Source organism: Lithobates pipiens, unplaced genomic scaffold (genome assembly GCF_037356315.1).
Source record: "Lithobates pipiens isolate NorthernLeopardFrog02 unplaced genomic scaffold, aLitPip1_a1.2 Scaffold_18, whole genome shotgun sequence".
Lineage (NCBI taxonomy): Eukaryota > Metazoa > Chordata > Amphibia > Anura > Ranidae > Lithobates > Lithobates pipiens.
In genome coordinates, this window is record NW_027507758.1 from 276,261,986 (window position 1) to 276,286,464 (window position 24,479).

At 43.6% G+C, this 24,479-nt stretch overlaps 1 protein-coding gene across 2 annotated transcripts in view; it reads left to right on the forward strand.

The window, feature by feature from the left end:
• TBC1D32 (TBC1 domain family member 32) overlaps nt 1-24,479 on the forward strand; it is a 448,964-nt gene that overhangs the window by 184,709 nt on the left and 239,776 nt on the right. For both annotated transcript variants that reach the window (XM_077487027.1, XM_077487028.1), the window contains exons 19-21: nt 16,026-16,164; nt 18,554-18,641; nt 20,789-20,907. In XM_077487027.1, the coding sequence (XP_077343153.1) occupies nt 16,026-16,164; nt 18,554-18,641; nt 20,789-20,907 (346 nt within the window). The remainder of the gene's footprint in view (nt 1-16,025; nt 16,165-18,553; nt 18,642-20,788; nt 20,908-24,479) is intronic.

Consider the following 24,479-nt stretch of genomic DNA (forward strand, 5'->3'; position numbering starts at 1 on the left):
AAATTGCCCCCATTGCATGCTTATAAGTATGTACTTTTTTGATTATGTGATTGCTGACCATCTAAAAATGCTATCTGCTAGACTTACTTTGGCTTTAAGGCCGCGTACACACGCGGGGACTGTTCGCCCAACTTTGTCCGTCAAACAGTTTCGGCAAACAGTCCGCTCAAAATTAGCATGGACGGACATGGCCACACACGACGAACGAACAGTTTGCTGAAACCGTGCGCGATGACGTGAACGGCACGTACGACGGGACGAAAAATACGACGTCCTATACACTGCATTATAACTTTCGGCGTGTAAATCCTTTCTGAGCATGCGCGGAACTTAGTTTGACGAACAAGCCTACACACGAGGGGACTGTTCACTGAAACAAAGTTTCAGCGGACAGTTTTTCGGAATTTCCGAAAAACCTTGTTCAGCGGACTTTTCGCTGAAACTGTCCGCTGAAAGCCCACACACGAGCGGACTGTCCGCCGAAACACTGTTCAGCGGACAAAGTTGGGCGAACAGTCCCCGCGTGTGTACGCGGCCTAATAGTTTCTGAGACACTGAGCTGAATCAAGCATGCAAGTCATGAAGGTTTAGGCTTCTAAACACACACACTAGGGATTCAAAAAATTCTGAAGGCACTGAATCAGCCAGGGAACTAGTATTTAAAAAAAAGAAGTCAGCAATGGCCTGTTATATGCAGTCATACTCCGTCATTGAATTGCCATAAATATATTTAAACTGCCTTCTAATGCAGCTTGATACAGAATTGTGATCTAATGTAGCAATGTGTGCTCCAAAATAAAGTACTGGGTAATTTTGTACCAAGATGCTGTTGACAATATGGTCCATAATGAGACTATATCACAATCATTTTAACTATAATCTCAACTAGTACCAAGCTCTGATCAGTACACAGATTCTTGGCCTCTTGACTAAATTTTCCAGTTACATTTGTTTCTCCAGCTATGTTGTATCATTAGAGGTATAAATATAGCCAGGCGTGAGGGAGACCTGTCTGTCTCTGAGAATCATTTAGTATATCTTGGGGGTGACGCATCCCTGGAAAGCTGTACAGTGAAAGCATTTCTCCCTCTTCCAGCTGGGCTAAGACCCCTTTCACACTGAGGCATTTTTTAGGCACTACAACACTAAAAATAGTGCCTGCATAGCACCTGAAAAAAGCCTCAGCTGCAAACCCAGTGTGAAAGCCTGAGTGATTTTACACTGGGGTACTGCGCTGGCAGGGCATCACAAAAATTCCTGCCAGAAGCTTCTTTGCAGCGGTGAATACACCGCTCCTCCATTGAAAACAATGGGGCAGCACTGCTATACCGCCGGCAAAGCGCCGCTGCAGCCGTATTTTGCAGGTGGATTTAACCCCTTTTTCGGCTGCTAGCGAGGGTTAAAACCACTCCTCTAGGGGCCAAATAGCGTAGCTAAAACGACGGTAAAGCAGCACTAAAAATAGCGCCGCTTTACCGCTGACTCCCGGTCATTGTGAAAGGGGTCTTAGTGCAGACATTCACACACAGCTCACATAATTGAATTTCTACAGTGACACTCTGCTAAGATGAAACAGGATATGCATTTAATTTATTACTAATTTATTTATTATTAATAAAATTACTTATTTATTATTCTATAGCACTGCTGCACTTTACATATTGTACTTTCACAGCAGCCCATGTCATGAAAGAGCTTACCATCTAATGACCCTAGCTCACATGCATACATACACCCACACTGGACAAGTTTAGACAGGAGCCAACTAACTTACCAGCATGTCTTTGGATACTTGTCCTTGCGCTGCAGGTTCGCCTCTTTCAAAGGTTATCCTTACGCGCTTGTCTTATCAGTCTTACACATTCTTCTGGATGGTCTCATTATCTCTGCAGAGCACACATTTTCTCCATATAGAAGACTCCTCAGGGGCAGAGTCTGTTTTTTTCCAGGGCAGTATCTTCCCATGGCATGCTACCAGTTTGGTACTAAAAGCTTATGGTTTCTTGGAGACACTATCATCAAGAACCACTTTTATGGATGCCAGTGCTCACATAAATGAAATGTTTACAATTAGCACTTACTGTGACTGCCCTTGGTATAGCAATTTTTTGTGCCTTTTTTTTTATTATGGCCCTATTCATATTTGGGCAATTAGGAAGAACCATCCTGAATGGAACCCCAAATGTGGTGTGAATTTACTGAGATTGTTGCACAACAAAACGTGCAAGAATCACAGCAAGACACATGTGTAAAATTGTGCCTGGCTCAGAGCCAAAGTTTGGTCCCTCAGCTTCTTTGGCATGACAAACGTGCAAAGGGCAGCCCATTCAAGTGAATAAGCTGCACTATTATGACACGCAGAATCATGCTTTTAAAATTGCAAGCGATATGTGAACAGGGCCTAAGAGCCCTGTAGTTTTCTTCAACCTCTGGCACTTGTGGACAGATCACACTGCTTTCTCCTCTTCTCACCCCTGGCCCACCATGGTGTCCAGCTGCTGCCTGTGAAGCCTCCAGTGAATCTGTGTGTGACAGCAGGGACATTGGAACTCACTGATGTCACTAATTGTGTGCATCCTCATACATACAATGCAATGGGAGCACCAAAGAAACTTCCAAGAATTCAAAGTAATTTAATGATAAAATTGATTTGTAGCAGAATAAATCCACCACGTTGCTTGGAACAGTTTGCAGGAGAGCAGGCTATGCCAATGTTAGTGAATACTGCAAACACATCATATAACTGCACATTCAAAATTCTTTAAAGAGGAAGTAAACCCCTTCAAACAACTTTGACCTACAGGTAAGATTAAGGCTTACCTGTAGGTCCAAGCAATATCTCCTAAACCTATATGGTTTAGGAGATATTTGCCTGAAAATGGGCACCGCTGTCTACGGCGCATGCGCCGTAGACAGCGGCGCGCAGGCGCACTAAATGCGGCAAGTCCAAGAATGGATTTGCCTAATTTGTCGACTCCCGTGCGCATGCGCGGGAGTGACGTCATCGCGGCTTCGCCGAATGGCAGCGTCGGAGCTGCGAGACGTGACTCCCGTGCGCATGCGCGGGAGTGACGTCATCGCGGCTTCGCTGCTGTCATTGGTCGGAGCTGCGAGACGCCACCAGCAAGATGGACGCGGCGGACTACAGGGATCAGCGGCGACTTCGCTGGCTCCTGTGTCAGGTAAGTGACACATAATGAGCTACTATGCGATGCATAGTAGTCCATTATGCTTTACCTTTGCAGGGAAAAAAAGAGGAAGTAAACCCATCAGGGTTTACTTCCTCTTTAAAAGAGTTGTAAAGGTAGAAAGTTTTTTTTCTTGTTCAAAAGATGTATTTGTTTTAGAAATAATAAATAACAACACATACAGAATATTTGACAAAACAAAAATATTAAAATATAACATTAAAGTATGGATGTTATATAAAAAATAAATACATAAATAAAAAAAAAAAATATGTAAATAAATAAAAAATAAACACACTAAAACAAGAGAGGGTTACTCTATCATTTACAATCTATGGAGATGTATGCAAATTATAATAAACTACAGTTATCTAAGTAAAAAATAATAAAATAAGGAGGAATAATAAACACTCTGAAAAGAGGTGTGGTTGTTATATAAGCTAGAGAAGACTAGAGTATAAATGTCAGGAGCTCAAAAAACTGGAAAAATCAGGAATATATCTATTTTACATATTTGAACAAAACGAAATCCTGACCTCAGGTATACTTCTATATGGATAACAAATATTGTAGAGAAAGTTTTTTAAGATAAAAAAAAACCTGTGTGCAGCAGCCTGCTTCAGCCCCCCTAATTACCTACCTGAGCCCCCTCTCTCTCCAGCGATGTCCACGAGGGTCTTAGCTACCTAGGACTCTCCTCCTGATTGGCTGAGATACAGCAGTGGAGCCATTGGCTCCTGCGGCTCTCAATCAAAGTCAGTTAGCCAATCGGGGGAGAGAGGGGGTGGCGCTGGGTCAGTGTTCCTTGTCTGAATGGACACACAGAGCTGTGACTCGGCTTGGATGCCCCCATAGCAAGCTGCTTGCTGTGGGGGCACTCAACAGGAGGGAGGGGCCAGAAGCAGCAAAGAAGGACCTGAGAAGAGGAGGATCCCAGGCTGCTCTGTGCAAAACCAACTGCACAGAGAAGGTAAGTATAACCAAACTAAACTAAACTAGACTTTTATCGTTTTAAGCCCTAATGAAAGGAAAATTTGTGTATATGCCAGAGGCTCGCGGCCGCCATCTTGCCGCTCCTGGGCCTGGAAGCTTCATCCTCCACTGGGACGCATCAAGAGGTAGGGGACCCTCATCCACCCTCCTATCCTTCTGGGCTAACCTTCCTGTATACCCCAGTAGGTCGGCTGAACCTCTGGGACGAACGCATAGGCCGCGGCCTGACCCCGGCCTTTCCTATGGCAGAAGCCCACGGAGGACCATCGCGGCTGGCCGTTTTTTTTTTTTTGATTGAGGTGTATACTCACTATCTGTCTGCCCACCCCATCCTGATCCAGCCTGCGGTTCCAACACAGTGTCAGTGCTGTGTCTGGGGTGCCTGTGGCCTGGGACTTCCTTGCCAACTCTACTTAACATCCTTGCCTAGATCTGTTATCTGCTGCGGCCTGGACTCTGATGCCTTTAAACAAAAACACTGATTTACCTGACAGCCTCGCCATTTGCTTTTCCATACCTACTCTGCATTTGCTGGAGGGGGGAGGCTGCTACTAGATACTGAATTCCTACACACTTGGCTGCCCTTGTTTCATCAGTGCACCTCATAGCCTCTGAGGGAACGAGCCTGATACTCCTCCATATTGGGAGCTGACCACATTGCTCCTTTTTTCTCCATCCATGCTGGCATAGAATAAAACCGCTACCCCGTGGGGCGTGGCCTGGCCGCTGAGCGAGATGGCCGCTTGAATGCACTGCTCCGCTCCTCCACACTAAAGCCCAGCACACCCAGCCGCCACACGAACGGACTGCTAAACAGCCAGCCAGTATACACCGGACAGCCTCCGGACTATGTCCAAGAAGAAAGGCAAGCTCAAGGGACCCCGCAGACTCCTAGACTTCTACATGAAGCCCTCGCAGCAGGACTCGCAAAATGGCGCCGACCGGGACCCTGGAAACCCGAGGCTCCCTCCTATCAGCCCTGCGGCGGCCTCCTCTCCGATCCACGCCTTGGAAGAAGGAATGGATCAGACGTCAGAGCACTCCATTTCCCCTGGGGACAGAGGTAAGAGGCTTGCAGAGTTTCCCACACATTCCCCTGACAAGCAACCCCCCTCTAAGAAGCAGTATGGTGCTGGGACCTGTAGTCCCACCACTACAGACCAACTAAATACACAGTCTCTTGCTGCCTACCCCACCACAGACAACCCAGCATCTGAGCACTCACTGAAAGCCATGCTACTCTCCCTACAAACAGAACTGCATAGAGACTTAAAAATCTCTCTTAGTCAGATACAGGAGAAGGTCACCACCTTAGAGCAGCGTACAGATCATATAGAGCAACATTTATTTGAAGCCACCAAAGCTCACAACAGCATGGTTGACTTACAAGATGAGCAAGCTGCTATGGTCACCCAGCTCCGTCTCAAAATCGCAGACCTCGAGGACCGCTCGAGGCGGAACAATATTAAGGTGAGAGGGGTCTCCGAATCACTTGCAGCCACGGAAATCGTGCCATATCTACACCAATTGTTCCGCAAACTAGTGCCCACGCTGACGACACAAGACATGCTCATAGACCGAGCACATAGGATTCACAAACCACAGCATCTGCCGGCCTCTGTTCCCAGAGATATCCTGGCAAGAGTACACTTTTTTCATGTCAAGGAAGAGATTATGCGGGCAGCAAGGGCTCTGCGCTCACTCCCAGACCCCTTCCATGGGGTGGCACTCTTTAATGACATCTCAGCGGCCACTTCACAGGCGCGCAGGGCCTTTGCACCGGTCACCTCCGTTCTGAACGAACGAAATATTGCCTACAAATGGGGCTACCCTGTTAAGCTCATTGTGTCTCATCGCAACCAACAAGTTGCTATGTTATCACCCAAGGAAGGCCTTAAACAGCTTCTCAACTGGGGCCTGCTTTCCCAGGCGCCTCCTCGTACCCCGCCTGCAAAGCCACCCTCCAAGATTTCCAACCCGTGGGAGCCACACACTCTAACTTAGCCGCAGTCCACCTGCCTGCACTGTGCAGCATTCTGTCTATCTTTAAAACGCATATAAACTTTTTGGCTGGTTCTTTACTTGCATTATGTTTTGCATCTATATTAATGGTGTGGAGGAGTGGGAGCAGATATGTTGTCCCTTCCACGCTCCATAATTGTTGATGTGCTAAGCACATTTATTGGTTTACACGTTTACATTTTTCATTCGTTCTGTTTGCCTTTGATTTATAAGATACGTCATTGTCCTGTTCTAATATCTGCATAGCTTTAATTTTGCCTGCTCGGATTGGGCCTATTTTGCCTGATCTGATCCAGCTCATTGCATAACTACCACTCTGTATTGTGATATACTGTGAAACGCTTACCTTCCTCCCCCTTTCCGTCCCATCCTCCCCCTTCTTTTTTCTCTACCTCCAGTCGAGGGCTGTCCCCTCCCCGGTACCGTGCGGACACCCACTATTTGACCTCCCAGCTCTACTGAAATGACGCTCACAATTGTCTCCTTAAATGCTAAGGGCCTCAACAGTCCTTTTAAAAGATCTCTCCTATGGCGCGAAGCATTGAATCAGAAGGCGGGCATTCTATGCGTCCAAGAGACCCATTTTTCGGATTCCAATCCCCCAATATGCACTCATAGACTATTCCCCCACTGCTTTCATGCCCGCGCTGATAAAAAAGCGAGGGGAGTAATGATAGCAGTTCGCTCTTCGGTGGCCTTTACCCTTAGGCACACAGAATATGACCCCGAGGGCAGATACCTCATACTGTCGGCTACATTCAACGACCAGCCGCTCGTCATAGTTAATATATATGCGCCTAATACTCGCCAGAAATCTTTCCTTAAAGCAATACTCCACAAGATCCAACACTACCCAAAAAATGAAATCGTACTTTGTGGAGACTTTAACGAGATTTTAGACCCCCAGATAGACTCCTCCAACCCAAAACGTAAGGTCTCCGCGGCCCTGTCCTCAATAGTCTCCATGGAAGACCTCCATGACCCATGGCGGTGTCTGCACGGTACTGAGAGGGACTACTCCTTCTATTCCCATACCCAAAGATCTTACTCTCGGATCGATCTGTTTCTGGTCTCCAAGATCCTGCTACAAAAAATTAACAAAGCAACCATTGGCCTCATCACATGGTCGGACCATGCACCAGTCTCCATTTCTATCTCTCTCTCGCCCCCCACCTCTAGACACACAATCTGGCATTTAAACGCAGCACTACTCAACGTAAAGGAGGCCAGGGAGCGGATTCGGTCCGAGATAACTTCTTACTTCACCTCCAACAACGGCTCTGTATCCAACCCGACCACACTCTGGAATGCACACAAGTTGGTCATTCGGGGAATTTTCCTCCAACTGGGGGCCCAGGAAAAGAAAAAGAAAACACTTGCAATAAATGCCCTCCTACAGCGTATTCAAGCTATTGAAACACTGAACAAGCAAAATCCCACCCCAGCCAATGCAAAAGACCTTAGTGCCCTAAGGAATGAACTAAGCTCACTCCTTCAAAAAAACCATGACTTCTATCTTAGACGTCGTCGTCTAACATGGTATTCTCAAGGCAACAGAGCAGGGAAACACTTGGCCCAACAGTATAAAAAAAAAGCAGCGCAAAGCAGAATCCCATTCTTATTAAACCAGCAAGGTCACAAGCTATCAAACCCCAAAGATATAGCAAATGAATTCGGTGCCTTCTATTTGAAATTGTATAACCTCTCCCTATCAACCTCGGAACCGCAGCCTACCGCACAATTGATACAGGAGTTCCTTACCCCCTTACAACTCCCCTCGATAACTCCCCCCCAACTTGAAGAACTGGCCAAGCCATTCTCCCAACTAGAAATACTCAATGCCATAAGCGAACTTCCCCTACATAAAGCCCCTGGCCCGGATGGTTATATAAATGAATATTACAAAACTTACAGAGATCAAATTACACCCCATCTTTGCAACACCTTTAATAGCTTCTTAAACACTGGTCAGATCCCATCAGAATCCCTCGAAGCTACAATAATTACCATCCACAAGCCTGGTAAACCTTCTCATGACCCTGCTAGTTACCGCCCCATCTCGCTCCTTAATACGGACACTAAACTTTACGCCAAATTATTAGCCACCCGCCTAGCTTTGTTTATTCCCAACTTAATACATCCTGACCAGGTGGGCTTCATCCCTTTCCGCCAAGCCTCAGACGGCACCCGCAGGTTCATAGACATGATACATTGGGCGGAGCACCATCGAGTGCCTTCTCTGCTGATCTCCCTTGACGCAGAGAAGGCATTCGACCGGGTTAACTGGCTCTATCTAGACCTTGTCCTGCAAAAATTTGGCATAAGTGGTCCTTTTAGACAAGCCATTCTGGGTCTCTACTCAACCCCAAGCGCAAAAGTTCTCACATCGGGACTATTGTCCTCCCCTTTTTCTATCACCAACGGAACCCGTCAGGGTTGCCCCCTCTCCCCACTAATTTTTGCGCTGGTGATTGAACCGCTAGCGCAGGCGATCAGAACGCACCCAGAAATAGTCGGACTGAAGATGGATCAAAGTACACACAAAATAGGCCTATACGCCGATGATATTATTATCTGGCTCACCAACCCACTACGCTCACTGCCCCCGCTCTGTGTTCTCCTACATCAATTTAGTCTCATTTCTCTATACAAATTAAACCATTCTAAGTCTGCTATGCTAGGAATATCCTTATCCCCGCAGTTCAAAACCAACATTTCCTCTGCATCCCCGTTTTCCTGGGCCCCCAGCTCCTCTCTGACCTATTTGGGCATCCAGCTGACCTCCCCCGCCTCTCTAATACTACTCACTAACATTGCTGTTCTCACCCAGATGCTACAGGCTCTAACCAATTCACTCCTACAGGTGCAGGCTTCCTGGGCCGGCCGGATAGCCCTTGCTAAAATGTTTTTATTACCACACGTCCTGTATATGTTCAGAACTCTACCGATACCAATACTCCAATCTGACATCACTAGTCTCCAGCGACTTCTTAACAATTTTATCTGGGCAGGGCGCAAACCACGAGTTAAGGCCTCCTTGCTGTACACACCAACGAAATTTGCTGGGCTGGGAGTGCCCAATCTCAGACTCTATCACAAAGCAACCTTACTCGATCAAACCAAAAAACTTTGGGATATGTCCTCGCTACAGCCATGGACCCTAATCGAAGCAGCAAACATCGTACACGCGCCCCTCGCATCTCCTAGCAGCCATATGAATGGGCTTTCACCCCACACAATCCTTTCTACCTACTTTGAACGCAACTTTAAATAACTGGAAATCTATATCACAAAGCTCTGGGGGAATACACCCCCAAGCCCTCCGTCAAATGCCTCTTGCATCCATCTCCCTCCTCTCCCCGGATCTACCAATACAGATGTGGCTGGTGCAAGGCATCCGGAATATTGGGGATCTATTTCAGGACGACCATCTCCTCTCCTTCCATCAACTTACAAATCGATTCCTCCTCTCTCACAAGGATTTCTACATATATTTGAGAATACGTCACATTCTTTCCTCAATTCCAACATCCACTTGCAACTCCACTAAAGACATCGTCCAACTTTTTTGCTCGCCCAAAAACAGGACCCGCGGCATCTCCTGCTTCTATGCTCTCCTAGCCCAGCAGTCTCAACTAGAAAGCCCTCCGGCAATTACTCACTGGGAGGCCAAACTGAATACTCATATTCCCCCATCAGACTGGTACCGGGCAATTTGCCTATCAGCAAGGTACTTAAAAAACGTGTCGCACTGGGAGACTGTAATAAAAATTTTATACAATTGGTACTACACTCCTGTAAAACTGGCCCGCATCTTCCCCGCTCATTCCAGCAAATGTTGGAGAAACTGCAATACGGACGGTCATACACTTCATATTTGGTGGGGGTGTCCCTTTATAAATGTATTCTGGACAGACATCACTACTTTCATGTATGAGGTAACCGGCTTGTCTCGTGTCATTACCACGCAGATGGCCTTATTTGGCCTAGACATCTCAGTCTGGCCTCCACATTTTCACCCTATTGTCACACAAATCTTTATAGCAGCCCGTTTAGCTATAGCACGCCGATGGAAGCAACCCACTGCCCCCGATATCAGCAATGTCATTGAAATTTTAAATGAACACTTGCTGATGGAACATCTTTTTGCAAAATCACAATTGTCTTTGAGGAAATTCCACTACCACTGGAAGCCCTGGCTCTCCGACCCCAGGGCTAAACCCTGTACCTGATTAGAACATAACTTTTACCCCCCGTGATAACCTCCATGTAGCGGTAATCTTCCAGATCTACTCTCCCTTAGAGTACCCTGAACCCACTGCGATAAGAATGACACAGATACAGGCTAAACAGCTCACTAACTAAATACTAATCTCGATCCACTACTGGTATCCACCCCTTTCACTTCTCCCTTTCATCCCCTATCCCTCCTTTCCCCCCTTCCAGATCCCTTTCCTCTTGGGGAACTGGAATAATCCCTAAAGCTCGGTGCGCTTGTTCGAGCTATATGCTCTTTGTTATTGTTGTTTATGGACATTATGTCTTGCCTATGTTTTGTCCGCACTTTTCCATGTCTCAATCTGTACTTTATTCATCATTTTCAATAAAACTCTTTGAAAATCAAAAAAAAAAAAAAAGAAAGGAAAATTTGTCTGTCCTTCAAAATGAGCTGGCTTTATTCTGCTATGAATCCATTTTAACACTAAATTACCTTTGACTCTTATGTGGATTCTCAACTCTGAGTCCTATCCCTGTTTCTTGGGGTTGCCCCCATTTCGTGGGATGCTGCCAAACTTGAGCCAGAATGCTCAGTGACAATTTCAATGACTCTTAAAAAAATCTGAATCCAGCACTCCATCTGTTTGTGTGTGAACTGATTGCGTGCGGCACTGTCCTGCATACAGCTTTCAGGCATTGGAATAACTCCAGGAACAGAAGGGAGAGGGGAGAGGATCATCGCTCCAGGTGGATATATGGATACAAGACTCTCCTCGAAATTGGAATACCAGGTGCAGGCTAAGCATATAGCACATGAAGTAAAAAGGAAGTTCCGGGCAGCCACACTCTGGAATATAGCCTTTGTTCTAAAAAAAAATTGGATTTTTGGATTTTTTACAATAAAGTCTATATTCCGGAGTGCGGCTGCCCGAAACTTCCTTTTTGCTTCATTGGAACAGGTCCATCATGAATTGCTATAGCAAGTGCTATTTTTAAACATGTATGTAAATATCCTCAAAAGTTTTATTTAATGACAGCATATATTTAAATAAAATGCTCAAAATGCTAAAAATTACAAAATGGCCAGTTTGTACTAAATGGTATTAATAGTAATTAAAAAACAAAAAAAAAAAAAACAATATAATTTTTGAAAAAATACTCTATTGAACCCCATCCTGCAGTTCCATGGTGCAAGAAATCTTTTATTAACAACAATTATTGTGCAGCTCTACTACCCATGTTTGTAATCTTGTGAATATTTGATGTTCTTTTTAAACAAAGTGTTCTAAAATAACCCTAAAGAGAGATAAGATATTGGTGAGAAGACATTTCAATTAGAGTATGCATATTTTGTCACTTCATAATCACTTTTTTTTTTTTTTTTAAGTTGCATTGTCTTTCCATCAAATATCTTCAACACCCACTGCATTACGTAAAGTCATACAAATATAATAAAGAGAGAAAACTAATTAGTTAACAGATTGCAGCTCCATCACAAGCAGAGAGAAATATTTAGATTGAAATTGCAGCTTGCCTAGATAAAACAGGAAATTACTTTTCTGCCACAGCAGAAATGTTGATGTTATAAATATCTAATTTAAAATTGTGTTGAAAATGCTAATAGTAATCATAGTGTAGGGAAAATTATTCTTGCTTTACTTGGCAAACATAACAAGCATAAATAGGACTTTCAGTTATGGATTATATACAGTACATGAATACGGATTTTTTTTTCAGTTGCTGGAGCAACCTAATCAACACAAGTATTATAATTTTCATATTGATGCTGGAAAAAGAAGAGGTTTTTTTTTTTTTTTTCAGCTAACTTGTTTGCCAAATGGCACTGCTTATTGTTTCAAGACAGGAAAAGGTTCCCCGGATTTTCAAAGGGAAGAGGATAAAATCACATTAAAGTGCATCCAAAAACTAAAGGTTTATTTATTGCAATTTACCAATCCCTGAATCTGGTGGCTGCATTCATTTTATTATTTCTTTTTTTTTTCATCTGGTGATTTGGCCAGTAACACTCTTACTGTCTGTCATTGGACAGTATCATTGTCAGCCTGTGGATAGGGCAGTGTTCAATTCACTGTCAAATTTAGTTGAACCAGCCAACTTTTTCTATGCAGTTACAACTTTTTTTTTTTTACTTTTTAGAAAGGTTTCACATAAATTAATACAAGCTGGCCATTGTAAGCACCCTTTCAGTAGTAAATGGTTTGTCTCAACCCTCTAACTTCCACTTTTGAAGGACAGCTTGATCCTATAAAAAAAAAGTTGAAAAATACCACACTTGCTGCTAGTATCAACAGGTAAAATAATTAAAAAAAGACTTAAAAAAAAAAAAAAATGCTAATGTAGCAGCAACTTTTAAATGGGTTGTAAAGGGAGACATATTTTTTTACCTTAATGCATTCTCTTCTTTAAAGAGGGATTCCACCTACAAAAAAAAATATTAAAAGCCAGCAGCTATAAATACTACAGCTGCTGACTTTTAATAAATGGACACTCACCCGTCCCGGGGTCCAGCGATGCCGAGGCCGATCGATCGCTCGGCTCTCGGCTGCTGCCGCCACCATTCTAGGTGAGGGAATCAGGAAGTGAAGTGAATCAGCTTCACTTCCCGGTTCCCTACTGCGCATGCGCGAGTCGCGCAGCGCAATAGGAATTGTCTGCGCTGTCTCTGGGACCCGTGTGTGTCCCAGCAGGCAGCGCGGCAGGACAGGAAGAGGCATAGACTCCCACGGGAGTCTATGCCCGGAAGTGGGTGTAAATACCTGTCTTTGACAGGTATCTCCACCCCCCTCCCCCCTGAAAGGTGCCAATTGTGACACCGGAGGGGGGGAGGGTTCCGATCAGCGGAAGTTCCACTTTAGGGTGGAACCCCGCTTTAAGTTAAAAAATCTTCTGCATGAAGTCCAGAGGGGGGCGGGGACAAGCCATGCTCTGTGTGTCTTACGGATTTGTAGACTTATGTATTTGAATTGATATCATGTAACCTGATTGTAAAAGTTTTAGCCCTTGTACACACGGTCGAAAATGTCCGATCGGACCGTGTTGTCGGATAATCCGACCGTGTGTGGGCTCCATCGGACTGTTTCTGTCGGAAAATCCGACCGACAAAGTTTTAGAGCTGGGCTATAAAATTTTCCGACAACATGATCTGATTGGACTTTGTCCGATCATTTGTAGAGAATTCCGATCGGACAAAGTGCCACGCATGCTCCGATCAAATTCCTAGACCAAAGGTATTGCCTACTAGCCTGAACGTAGTCCCGTCATAACGAAATAACGTCATCACGTTCCGAACGATCGGATTTTCCATCAACTTTTGCCGACCGTGTGTATGCAACACCAGTTTCGGAGAAAATCCGTCAGACTAAATCCGACGGATTTTGTTGTCAGAATGTCCGACCGTGTGTACAAGGGCTTAGAGCAATGGTAGATGTTTTTCCTGTAACAAAAAAAGGGGAAAGGAGGGCACACCAACCTTGTGCATTACCAATGGTAGATTTTATTAAAAGCCATAACAACAATAATCATACTCACAAACGAGCATGTAAAAGAGGCTTACATGCTCATTTGTTAGTATGATTATTGTTATAGCTTTTAATAAAATCTACCATTGGTAATGCACAAGGTCGGTGTGCCCTCCTTTCCTTTCTTTTTGTTTCAGTTTTAAGAATACCCATTGTTCTGAGGAGGGCAGCAAGACTGCAGGCACTGTTTGATTCAGAGGATTGGTCACACTACCTATTCATAGACTAAGCACCCAAGCGCAGGAGATTATTGTAGATGTTTTTCCTATACCTGTTTTAGCCATTTAACTTTATATAATCTGGTTTTAGGAATTTTGCTTTGTGTAGTCTTATGGGCTATCCCTGGGTTTATTTGGTAGGGCAAAGAATGCCTGAGGTGTTCAAAAATTGCCCAAGAGAACATCTGTATCAAACAACTCATAGCAACAAATTCAAATGTGCACTGGGTAACAATATATATATTTTCCGACCAACTGGTTAGATCGGACATACTCCGATCATGTGTAGAGAATTTTGATCGGACCAAGTGCCACGCATGCTCAAATCAAATTCCTACATCAAAGCTATTGGCTACTAGCCTGAACATAGTCCCATCGTAACGAAATTACGTCATCACGTTCTGAATGATCGGATTTTTCGACAACTTAGTCCGACCGTGTGTATGCAACAGTTTCGGACAAGATCCGACTGACAAAATCCGATGGACAAAATCCAACAGATTTGGTTGTCGAAATCTCCGACCGTGTGTACAGGGGCTAAGATTGTTCTGTCCTTGGTTGCCCTGACAGGAAGTGAGGGGATATCTCCCCAGTAGGGGCCCAGACCGCAATAAAATTGGGCAGAGGCTTGAATCCTTCCCTACTTTATCCAAAACTGGTTTACAGTTTTGGAGGGTTTTAAAGTGAGCACATATTTTGAGTTATGAGTGTAAAGTTTTCTTATTAGTAATTGTTTATGTTCAGTCATTTCTGCACCTTATTTCAATTATTCTGCTACATGTACAGGATAATAAAAGGTATTCTAGATTGTAAGCTCTAATGAGCAGGGCTCTCTGATTCCCCCCTGTATTGAATTATATTGTAATTGTACTGTCTGCCCTAATGTTGTAAAGCACTGTAAACTGTCGGCGCTATAAAAATCCTGAATAATAATAATATTCTACCTCTAATGTCTGTATTTTAGTACAATCATTTAACCTTCCCTATGCTCAACTGCAGAGATAAGATTCAAACCACGTAGTTTTATTTAATTATTTAGCGTGTACTGGTAGACTTGCACTAGAAGAGAGGTCAAAGACATTAGGGCTAGTTATAGTCCTTAGATGGTGGTTATATGTTCAGGTGTGACTTGACCACCCCAAGGGGCCCTCAGTTCTAGCCTTAAAAGTTGGGGGATACTATTAGGAGAGTGATAACCAGCAGGCCCAACAAAAAATAAATGTATTCCCCCATCCACACAAGCAAGGTGGATGGAGAAATCTTTCCCTGTAATCTAACAGCTGGACTCCTCTACTGTCAGAATACACTAATCAGCAGCTGCAGCCAATTGGCTGCAACCGCTGATCAACAAAAGTTTTCCTACACTTCCATTTGACAAAAGTCAATCAATAGATTGACTTCTCTTGAGCAGGAACAGCCATAAATGGATCAAAAGTCAGCTGGTCCCTGCTAAACTGGACAAATTTGAATACATCTATGGCCAACTTTACTCCTCGCTCCAGTCCCTCCTGTGACCAGTCTTCTGAAGCCTGCTCTGTAAGCTGAAAATGCCCCCAGTCACACTCCAGCCTCCTTACTAGACATAACAAGCTATTACTCTTGAAGTACAGGGGCCACCTGGCAGGGTGGATTTTCTTTTTTTTTTATTATCCCAAAGTTTATTTTTATTTTTATTTTCACAGGTAAGATCCTGGAGTTTCTTTATTGTGTCTGAGAAATGCTAACATTATTAGTGCCTCGGTTTTAGCCTGTGTAGGTCTATGTGTGAAATGTAAGTAATGTTCTTAGTTATTGATTTATACCTGTTATAATGTGTTATTAATCTTAAATCCTATCTAACTTTGTAGGATGGTGTGGGAGGAATCTTTACTGGATAGCTTGTTAAACTTTGCTGCTACACCCAGGGGACTTCTGTTTCTTCAACAAACTGGAGCCATCAATGAATGTGTAACTTACATGTTTGGTCGATTTACAAAAAAGCTTCAGGTACGTTTAGAATCTATTTAGCCTTTTTTAACTTCAGCATTTGAGAAAGGCCAGAGGAAAAAAAAACAGTTCTTACAGCGGCATGCTCATAGGGCGTTTTATAGTCATTCATGAGGAATACCCATATGATTTGGAAGATTACTCAGAGAATGAATTTACATAAATTGATTTTAATGTTGGGTTGAAAATTCCTGCTGCACTTTAAATTTTATTCGTAATAAAATTCCCCTATATTTATTCAAGTTATACTGGAGAAAAAAAAGGCCTGTTTATTCAAATATGAATTAATATGTATGTATGGCCAAAACTTTTTGAATAGAAAAGGAACGGTTTAAAACCACTATCGGCTATATTTTGCAGTTTGTGTCTCAATAGAGAGATTTCATCTTCACTTCTGTCCCAAAGACGCCACAGGGAATCAGATGACATTTCATCAAAGGGAGGGAAATTCTGAATTAAGCTGTAATATTGCAATAAATTCCTCTGAGAATCTGTCTTATTGTACATGTTTAGCATTGCCTTGCTGCGTGACAGATTTGATGCATGCCCCTCTCTGTTTTCATGGGGTAGCCATATTTGCTCAATCTTTACTTTTTGCTTTAGAGGTGCTACACAGTGGTTGTGCTTTACTTTGCCTTCTCAAAATGCAGTCGGCCAACATATTGAAAACAATGCATTCCCTATGTGGGCGATATCTTAACCCAGGTAGCAGTTGTTAAGCAGTTACGGAGCTTTCCCCATGTTTTGTCCCTTTTTAAATGCCGTAAAAAATATATACTTAATACTTATTGGTCTGTCCAGAAATTCAGTCAGGTTTTAACTTTTTGTAGTGATCTGACAATACCTTTGCTGTACTGCAACCCCACAGTGTTTTATGCCCTGCCTGTGCCCTCCCCTGCTCAGCTACAGATCACTCCCTTGTGGAACACTGCTTGGGATTTCAGTGCAACAGACGCAGAGGAGCGCAGTAGATTTCTGACAGATCAACTTGTGTTTACGGTGCAGTGTGTCCCAAATAAGAAAACATAAGGAAAAAAAGCATGTATTGCATAATTTTATTTTGTCCAGACATACACTTTAGAGTAAGGGCAAGAGGGGGGTAGGTCGCGCTATCGAACAATTAGCACAATAAGATATAGTTCTGGTAAGAGCGGCCTCTATTATTTTCCACCCAATTTGGTTGGAACAGTAAAATGAAATAAGGAGAAAAATAGATTTGGCGCTATACCTTTTTTGACTCAAACTGAATAAATAAATATAATTTACAAAGATTTTTCAGTGTGCTGGTAAGTAATAAAAATAGAAATAAATCAAAAATAATATAAATTAAAATAAAAATAGTAAAAAGATGAAAGTGCAGAACTCTCTGTGTGATACCTGACGGAAATCTGTGGTGATTATTCCTATATATATGCTTGTCAGTAAATATCAATACAGCATGAAAACTATAGACCATAGGTAGCTATTCAAACAGGCTATTCCTTAATTCAAATATTAAAGTGCAAGTGCCAGTGAAAAAACATGTGCCAATACTTGAATGCACAGAAAACAGAATAAATGTCCAATCATATTATATCTCCATATGTGCATATAATAAATATCATGTGATAAAAAGTCAGTGAATAAAAAATCCGTGAAAAAAAAAAAATGAAATAAAGATAAAAATAAAAATATATATATCAATACCACAAGTGAAATGAAAATTATGCCGGAACCAATGTGATAAAAATGTGTCTCCTCTTCAGTCTATCATGAATGAAGCTGCCAGACTTATCCACCTTACCAACCGCTCAGTGTCTGCCAACCCTCTCCTCCAATCCCTACACTGGCTCCCAATCACCCAGCGAATTAAATTCAAAATACTAACCATAACATACAAAGCCATTCACAACTCTGCCCCGAACTACATCACCAATCTTGTCTCCAAATATCACCCAAATCGTCCCCTCCATTCTTCTCAAGACCTCCTACTCTCAAGCTCTCTCGTCTCCTCCTTCCACACTCGTCTCCAGGATTTCTCCAGAGCCTCTCCAATCCTCTGGAACTCGCTACCTCCACTGGTCCGGCTATCCCCTACTCTTGCTACCTTCAGGCAATCCCTGAAAACTCATCTATTCAGGGAAGCCTATCACGTCTCTAACTAATCTCCTACCACGTCCATCAGCTCATTCCCGACAGTTATAACCTTTTGTACCACCTGCCCCACCCTATTAGATTGTAAGCTCTTCTGAGCAGGGCCCTCTTAATCCTCTTGTATTTTATTGTATTGTAATTGTAATTGTATTGTCTCCTTTTTATTTTGTAAAGTGCTGCGTAAATTGCTGGTGCTATATAAATCCTGAATAATAATAATAATAATAATGATAATTCTAAAATAATTTCTTTTCAGGTTAGCAGATGTGAAAAATTTGGATACGGAGTTATGGTGACACAGGTAGCAGGGACAGCCGCTGGTGCAGTGGCCCTGCAGAAGTCAGGTAAATGCTAGTTATGCTCAGGGGCGTACCTAGAGCATTTGGCACCGGGGGTGGATCCTATATCTGACACCCCCCCCACTGATCATGCCTGTACGGACTCAGCCCCCTCATACCTGTACACACTCAGCCCCCTCATACCTGTACGCACTCAGCCCCCTCATGCCTGTACGCACTCAGCCCCCTCATGCCTGTACGCACTCAGCCCCCTCATGCCTGTACGCACTCAGCCCCCCTCATGCCTGTACGCACTCAGCCCCCCTCATGCCTGTACGCACTCAGCCCCCCTCATGCCTGTACGCACTCAGCCCCCCTCATGCCTGTACGCACTCAGCCCCCCTCATGCCTGTATGCACTTAGCCTACCCACCAGTACGTGCTCAGCCCCCACATACCTGTACACACTAAGCCCCCTCATACCTGTACTCACTCAGCCCACCCACCTGTACGTACTCAGCCCCCCTCATACCTGTACGCACTCAGCCCCCCTCATACCTGTACGCACTCAGCCCCCCTCATACCTGTACGCACTCAGCCCCCCTCATACCTGTACGCACTCAGCCCCCCTCATACCTGTACGCACTCAGCCCCCCTCATACCTGTACGCACTCAGCCCCCCTCATACCTGTACGCACTCAGGCCCCCTCACACCTGTACATACTCAGCTGCCCCCCCACACACACACACACATCTGTAAACGCACACACAGCTCTGTCCCCCCGTACAAAAACAGCCTCCTCCCTTGTACTCACAGCCCCCCACAGACCCCTTGTAAAGTGGTCTTCCTTGTCCCAGGTCTTGATACCACATGTCCCTGTGTAAATAAAATGCTGGCAGCACAAACGAGGGGCGCACATAGATGAAGCAGCCATAGGTGGCAGTATAGAGCCCTATATGAGCTAGGTGACATTGAACAACAAACACGGCAAACTCACATGAACAGAGAGCCAGCACAGCTACAGAACACCTCCTGCACCTGCCACTGCCCTGTCCCAACTCTGATAGCCGGCCTGACACCCCCCACCAATTTGTGGAACCCAGGGCAGACTGCCTCCCCATAGGCATGCCACTGGTTATGCTAAAAACTATTTTATTAATTGTTTTTTTTTGGGTTAATTTCAAAACAGATGCACGTTTTTTGCTTTTAAATAAAAGCCCAAGAAACACATTCTGAACAGGGCCTTAGATACATTATTGTTACCCCAGTAACAGAAGATGTCACCCCTATTTTCTCTGTCAGATTGCTATTAATTCTGACTCCAAGCGCAAAATGATTTTGCCACAAAATTTGAGGATGGACTAAAGAGAAAAGCATGAATATGTATATTAATCTATCTGGTAATAGTTAAAAGGGGAGATCCATCAACACAAGCCCAAAGCATATCCACCCAGGCTCAGGTATATCCGTCATTTACATTAATGTTAAATCGCACTACACACTCCCAGCACAAAGACCGGGGTCTCACGAGAGCCCCCAGCCCTGTACTAACGATCGGGATTCGGATCACCAGATATTGGGTCCCCTGATTGATGTGGTAGCCTGTGATTGGCTACCACAGTGATCAGTCACTGTGAAGCCCGCCCCAGTGTTTTTTTTTTCTTTCTGTGCATGGAGAAGTCTACAATGTATCTTTCTTGTTCCTTACAGAAAGAAAAAAAGTGCTTGTGGTAAAAAAAAAAAACCTAAATAAATAATTATAATAAAAAAAATAACAAAGAAAAACACCTAGATCACGGTTTGATCTAGGTCAGTGCCAAAGTTAGTGTTTTAGGTCAAAGGTCAGGGTCAGTATATTTTGGACAGGATTTTATATTTATTTTTGTTTAAATTGGCATCAGTATCTGTTGGTGTGTTTTATTTAGGACAAAAAAAAAGCAAAATGCGCACTATTGCTTCTGGGCTGTACTACGTGTCCAATCAACAATTTTCTTTTTTTTACTATTTTGGGCCAGTTTTCCTTTGATAATAAAAACAAATCAGGGAATATCCACAACTATTTACAATCAAATGAAAGCCCAATTTGTCCTAAAAAAAACAAGGTATAATCCACCTGGATGCCCCAAGTAGTTGTGATGATATGTAAGGTTTTACTAACCCATATCAAAGATATATTTCTGTGGTCACTGAGCACTTTTCTTTTATGTTTATAGGCTTTATCCAGGCTTTTGTCTCTGACTTGTGGTCTGCTCTTGAATGTGGAAGAGATGATGTCAGGGTCACTCACCCAAAACCCACCCCTGTAGATCCCATAGACAGGAGCTGTCAAAAGGTAAAATGCCAATTAATTATGACATTGCAGACATTCTGGAGACTTGTATAACAAGATATATACACACAGAGTGGATATAAGATTTCAGTCTAAAGAAAATGAAACAAATATAAATCATCTCAGAACTTTTTTCACCTTTTAATGTGGCTTATAAACTCTAAAACTCAATTGAAAAACAAACTGAAATCTTTTTAGGAGGGAGGGGGTATAAAAAAAAAAAAAAAACTATGCGGTTGCATAAGTGTGCACACCCTCTTATAACTGGAGGTGTAACAGTGTTCGAATTTAACTCATGTTAAATAGGAGTCAGTACATACCTGCAATCATTTAAAGTGCCTCTGATTAACCCCAAATAAAGTTGAGCTGTTCTAATAGGTCTTTCCTGACATTTTCTTAGTTGCATCCTACAGCAAAAGCCATGGTCTGTAGAGAGCTTCCAAAGCATCAGAAGGCTCTCATTGTTAAAAGGATCAGTCAGGAGAAGGGTACAAAATAATTTCCAAAGCATTAGATATACCATGGAACATGGTGAAGACAGTCATGATCAAGTGGAGAAAATGACACAACAGTGACATTACCAAGAGCTGGATGTCCCTCCAAAACTGATGAAAAGATGAGAAGAAAACAGGTCAAGGAGGCTGCCAAGAGACCTACAGCAACATTAAAGGAGCTGCAGAAATATCTGACAAGTATTGGCTGTGTGGTACATGTGACAACAATCTCCCGTATTCTTCTTATGTCTGGGCCATGGGGTAGAGTGGCAAGACAGAATGAATACTTACGAATAAAAACATTCAAGCCCGGCTAAATTTTGCAAAAATACATCTGAAGTCTCCCAAAAGCATGTGGGAAAATGTGTTCTGGTCTGGTAAAACCAAGGTTGAACTTTTTGGTTATGATTCCAAAAGATACTGTATGTTTGGTGCAAAAACAACACTGCACATCACCAAAAGAACAATGTACCCACAATGAAGCATGGTGGTGGCAGCATCATGCTTTGGGGCTGTTTTTCTTCAGCTGGAACAGGGGCCTTAGTCAAGGTAGAGGGGATCATGAACAGTTCTAAATGCCAGTCAATATTGTCACAAAACCTTCAGGCTTCTGCTAGAAAGCTAAACATGAAGAGGAACTTCATCTTTCAGCATGAAAACAACCCAAAACATACATCCAAATCAACTAAGGAAAGACTTCACCAGAAGATTTAAGTTTTGAAATGGCCCAGCCCTGAATCCGATCTGTGAAAATCTGTGGGGTGATCTGAAGAGGGCTGTGCACAGGAGATGTCCTCGCAATCTGACAGATTTGGAGTGTTTTTGCAAAGAGTGGACAAATATTGCCAAGTCAAGATGTGCCATGCTAATAGACTCATACCCAAAAAGACTGATTGCTGTAATAAAATCAAAAGATACTCCAACAAGATATTAGTTTAAGAATGTGCACACTTATGCAACCATATTATTTTTGTTTTTTATTTTTGCTTCCCTCCGCCTAAAAGATTTCAGTTTGTTTAACAGAGTTATACAATTTATAGGTCCCATTAACCACTTCCTGCCTGACCTATAGCAGCTTGATTCTGTTATCCTGACTGAGCATCATATGACGTCCAGCAGAATAACATGCTGCGGGGATGTGCAGCGCGGTGATTGCTAGTGCTGCATAACAGTCTGACACGCTGCATCTCCGAACGTGGTAAGGAGTCTCTGTCGGAGTCTTCTGACCACATGATCAGCTGTGACCAATCATCGCGTGAACCAGGAAGTGCAGGTAAATGACATTCTTCAGTTTGCACTGACAGGGAGAGGCGATAGTTGGCTTCCGTGTAAAAAAGGATGCAATTTTCGTTTGGGTACAACATTGCATGACCGTGCAATTACCAGTTAAAGCAGCGCAGTGCCAAATTGTAAAAAGTGCTCTGGTCATTGAGCAGCCAAATATTCCAGGGCTGAAGTGGTTAAATGTGGAAAAAGTTCTTAAATGATTTAACTTTGTCTCATTTTTTTACATCACAGAAACCTGATAATTTTATATATCCACTGTATATATTGTAATGTTGGGGTGATTAAGCTCAATTGGTAGATGCGGGTTTTAGTCTACATCAGTCAGGCGTGTATGGTTAAGGGCCTGGTAGCCCACGTTTATTAGAAGAAAAACAAAATATAAGTCCATCCAGTAATCCCACGCAGGGGTTTAAATTCATTCAGCACACAAATGAACATACCAAGCCACCTGGCTCTCAATTGTCAACAGTTCCTCTGCTTGCTCCCAACAGATTTGTCAACTCTTTCCAGCCCCCTGGACTCACCGACTTCCTTAGTCTTCCTGACTCTCAAGGTTGTCAGCCTTTCCCAGTCCCTTACACGGACTACAGTCTCCCACAGGGCAAACCACTCTTCAGCCAGCAGCAAGCTGTTCACACTCCTCCACCTTCCACACCAACAGCCCTTCATTTATATGGCTTATATGCAGCTGGGCACACACCCTGCTCGTTAACATCAAGACCCAGACACAGGGCTGGAGATATGCAAACTCTGTGTCTGCGTCTCGTTTTCCTCCAATTTCATAGGGACAGAGCCTCGCTCTGTCACATATCCCCCCCCTTTGTTTCGATCCGGAGGGAGGAACACCAGCACCCATCACGATGGTTGGGACACCTCTGTGCTGGCTGTCAGCCACGTAGGCCCAACCCTTTTTCCGGGTGCGCTTCCAGGAACATTCCCCCCTGGATCTTAACAGGTTCCTATATTTTCCTATACTCAGCCTTCCTCTTCTTTTGGGGTCCCTGGGCTTATTCACTTTTCTTGGGGGAACTCTGCCTTCCTTGAGCCCTCCTTTCACCTTACAAATACCCATTTTACCCTTCACCATCGGTATTTCAGGTTTAAAACAGTTTCTCTTGGTACCCACTGCAACCAAATCATTGTTTACAGAACGAACTCTTAACAGATCACAGCTTTCCAATTCAGTGTTTGTTAGAAGAAGACCTGAGGAGGGACTACATCCGACGGGACCATAGCACAGCTCCATCTCACCCGTTGTCCAACACTCCATGGGTACCTGTTCTAACAAACTACCCTGACCTAAGCATAAACCATTTTTTTCAGGTATACACATTACATTGTTATGGCAACCAATATTAACACTTTCTTCCACAGTGTCTCCAGGCACCTTAACTTGTACCTCTGGGCCAGTGACAGAAAGCATCTCTGCTACTGCCGAGTCCATTCTGGGCCCTTCTTTCTCATGAGGCCTAGCGGGTAAGGCAGTATCTGCGCCCTCTACTGACAACTGCTCCGCCACACCTCGGACCACACCAGCAGAGATGTTTCTAGTCACCGTATCAGGCGGAGAGACCTCTGATATCTCAAGCAGTTCTCTCGCGTGCCTTCCATACCAATCAATAACTAGAAGTACGCTCACAGAGAATCTGGAGATCCTGTGCCAAATGGGTAACCATTGGTCCCACCAATTCCACTGTTGGTCAAGGTTTCCCAGCACTGCCTGTACCACTTGGCTCCACCCATTGGTGCTACGCAGCACCACCTGGTCCAACTGCGGTGGAGATACCCAAGTAT